The 2,662-nt window shown below is 36.0% G+C and overlaps 1 protein-coding gene across 1 annotated transcript; it reads left to right on the top strand.

Moving 5' to 3' along the window:
• The first annotated feature begins 433 nt into the window (after positions 1–433).
• LOC105142065 (protein ODORANT1-like) lies at positions 434–2,423 on the top strand. Its single transcript, XM_011049514.1, has 3 exons — positions 434–966; positions 1,085–1,214; positions 1,317–2,423. The coding sequence occupies exons 1-3, from the start codon at positions 834–836 to the stop codon at positions 2,164–2,166; spliced, it is 1,113 nt and encodes a 370-aa protein (XP_011047816.1). The 5' UTR covers positions 434–833; the 3' UTR covers positions 2,167–2,423.
• The last annotated feature ends 239 nt before the right edge of the window (positions 2,424–2,662 follow it).

Raw genomic sequence — 2,662 nt, 5'->3', positions numbered from 1 at the left:
CAAAATGATTTCAGATTTAATGATCTACATTATAAACTGTGATCGGATCCTCTTGCTTTTTGGTATAACTAATACTTATATTGAGTTGTAAAATCCGCATCGACTTGATAAATTAACTTGAAATCTAATTAATTTGATATTTAAATTAGTTTCAGTTGAAATTAATTTATTTAACTCGGTTAAAAACTGATTAAGTCGATCTATAATCCGGTTAATTTAAGAAAAAACGTAGCCCTTAATTTGTATATTGTTTTTGAAAATACAGAAAGTAACCTGAATTGATCATCATGATTTAAAGAATTATTCTGAGTTGGGTTTTATAAATATGTTACACGCGTGAGGTCTGAGAAGTGAGACAGTATCCAGCTACATAGTTTAGACTAATAATATCATTGCTACATAACATAAATATGTAACTGTATTCTTACTCATAATCTACTCCTTCATGTATTTTTAGAGCTGGAGATATCTTTAAAACCAATCCAGTATTGTGCAAAAGCAGCACCAGATTTGCGTAAAAACCACTTGATTGCTTCACCTTCCTCGGCCTCTTCTCTCTCCGCCTCCCCCCTCCTTCCCTCTCCATAACTTCAATTCTAAGTATGATTTACCCCTCTTATTATCTTTAAATCATTAGAAGAAATTCTTGGTTTTTTTCACTCACACAACATAGGCATAAATGTATACCAAGCCCTCATTTATAGCTCTCCATGTGTGAGCCATTTAAGTGATCATCTATCATCTTGTAATTTATATAGTTGCTGCTGCATCTGCTTGGAGTTTTCATCGATAGCTTTCTGTCTTATCGATCACTCTAATATCTTAAGCAAAAAATGGGACGGCATTCTTGTTGTTTGAAGCAAAAATTAAGGAAAGGTTTGTGGTCACCTGAAGAAGATGAGAGACTGTTCAATTATATAACTAGATTTGGTGTTGGTTGCTGGAGTTCTGTTCCTAAACTAGCTGGTAACAACTTATCATACTCTAGTGACATTTTTGTTTTTCTTAATGTATGAGCTTCAATATCTTAATTGGTTTTTGAAAAGTGTTAAACATTAAGTACTGTTTGATTTGATTCTTGCAGGCTTGCAAAGGTGTGGAAAGAGTTGCAGATTAAGATGGATAAACTACTTGAGACCTGACCTTAAAAGAGGAATGTTCTCACAGCAAGAGGAGGATCTCATAATCAGTTTTCATGAAGTCTTGGGTAACAGGTATGTATTGATCCTATAAAATCAACTCAAGAAATCTGAAGGTTGAACTTTCGATTCACCAATGGAAATGGGCATTCATTTCTTTTGGGATTTGATTTGCAGGTGGGCTCAAATTGCTGCACAGTTACCAGGAAGAACAGATAATGAGATTAAGAACTATTGGAATTCCTGTCTGAAGAAGAAGCTTATGAAGCAAGGAATTGACCCAGCAACCCACAAGCCTCTAAGTCAAGTGGAAGCGAAGGAGGAGAAAATTTGTACAGAGAAGGCATCTTTCCAAATACCACAGTCTAAAGGGTTACCAATTCTATCAAACTTCTCTGCACCAGAGCCAGCATTTATCATTAATGATACAGCTTGCAATAGCAGTGGGTTAACAGAAGCTTCAAGAGAGCAATTTATCAACAAGCAAGCCTATGATCCTCTAGCCTACTTTGAATTCCCGCCCAGTATTGTTGCAACAGGGTATAATTCAAACCTTTCGAGTGCGTATCATCCAACTGTTAGACCGCTCGATCAAAACCAATTTGAAACAAGTTCTAACTTTGTATTCACTTCAATGCCAAGTTTAACTAGTTTTGACCACGGAAGCATGAGTGGGACAGATTTCTCCGATAACTCGGCTTCAAGAATGAGTTCAATGTTCTTGAATGAGGCAAAGGAAAGTTCCAGTAACAGCTCAAACATCAGCAATTATGCAGGATACCGGATGAGCAATATGGTGGAGAACGCAGCAGGTTTCTCATCATGGGATTCTGATGATAAGTTAGAGTCAGTGTTCCAATATCAACAGGTCAATGGGATCAAGACAGGAGAATTGAAGCCAAGTCCATGGCATGAAGCTGGACACCTCCATGCTCATCAGAATTCAGTAGATTTCAGTAGCTGTCCATTAACGTCGCTATCAGAAGATCTAAAAGGAGAAAATTTCGATGGCTTCCACCTGATATGAACTGTAGATTCATTATTTTATCTCTCCTCACTCTCCAAACAAATACATGAGATGTTTGAGCGTACAGGAATGTTTGAGATTGTCTTTCCCTTTGTTTATTTTTTGGTTAACAATATTAAAAGAAAAACAAGCCTAAGCTGATGCTATTTCTCTGATTTTTTTAATCTGTAATGTTCCTTCTTGTTTTCAGTTTACTTCTCCTCTGTATTGTTTTCAGGAGTTGAAAATAATGTACTTACAAGTTCAAAGAGTGAAAACTAATTTTGAGGTCATAATATATCTTTAATTAGCTGGTGGCTAACTAATCATCATTATTATGTATTAGTTATAGTGCTATTTTCATGTCTGTCTTTTGCCTGCTTAAGCTACACACACACACACCACTTGATAGCAAAAACACAACCCATCAATGGACAAGTTCTAATCAATTTCCCTTGCAGAAACTTTCAACAGCAGACCAAGTTTGACTTCATGACCATCATTGTTTCAAGCATAT

This window comes from Populus euphratica, unplaced genomic scaffold (assembly GCF_000495115.2).
Source record: "Populus euphratica unplaced genomic scaffold, PopEup_1.0 scaffold222.1, whole genome shotgun sequence".
NCBI lineage: Eukaryota > Viridiplantae > Streptophyta > Magnoliopsida > Malpighiales > Salicaceae > Populus > Populus euphratica.
Note: the sequence above shows the minus strand (reverse complement) of the source record. Positions and strands in the feature narration are given on the sequence as shown.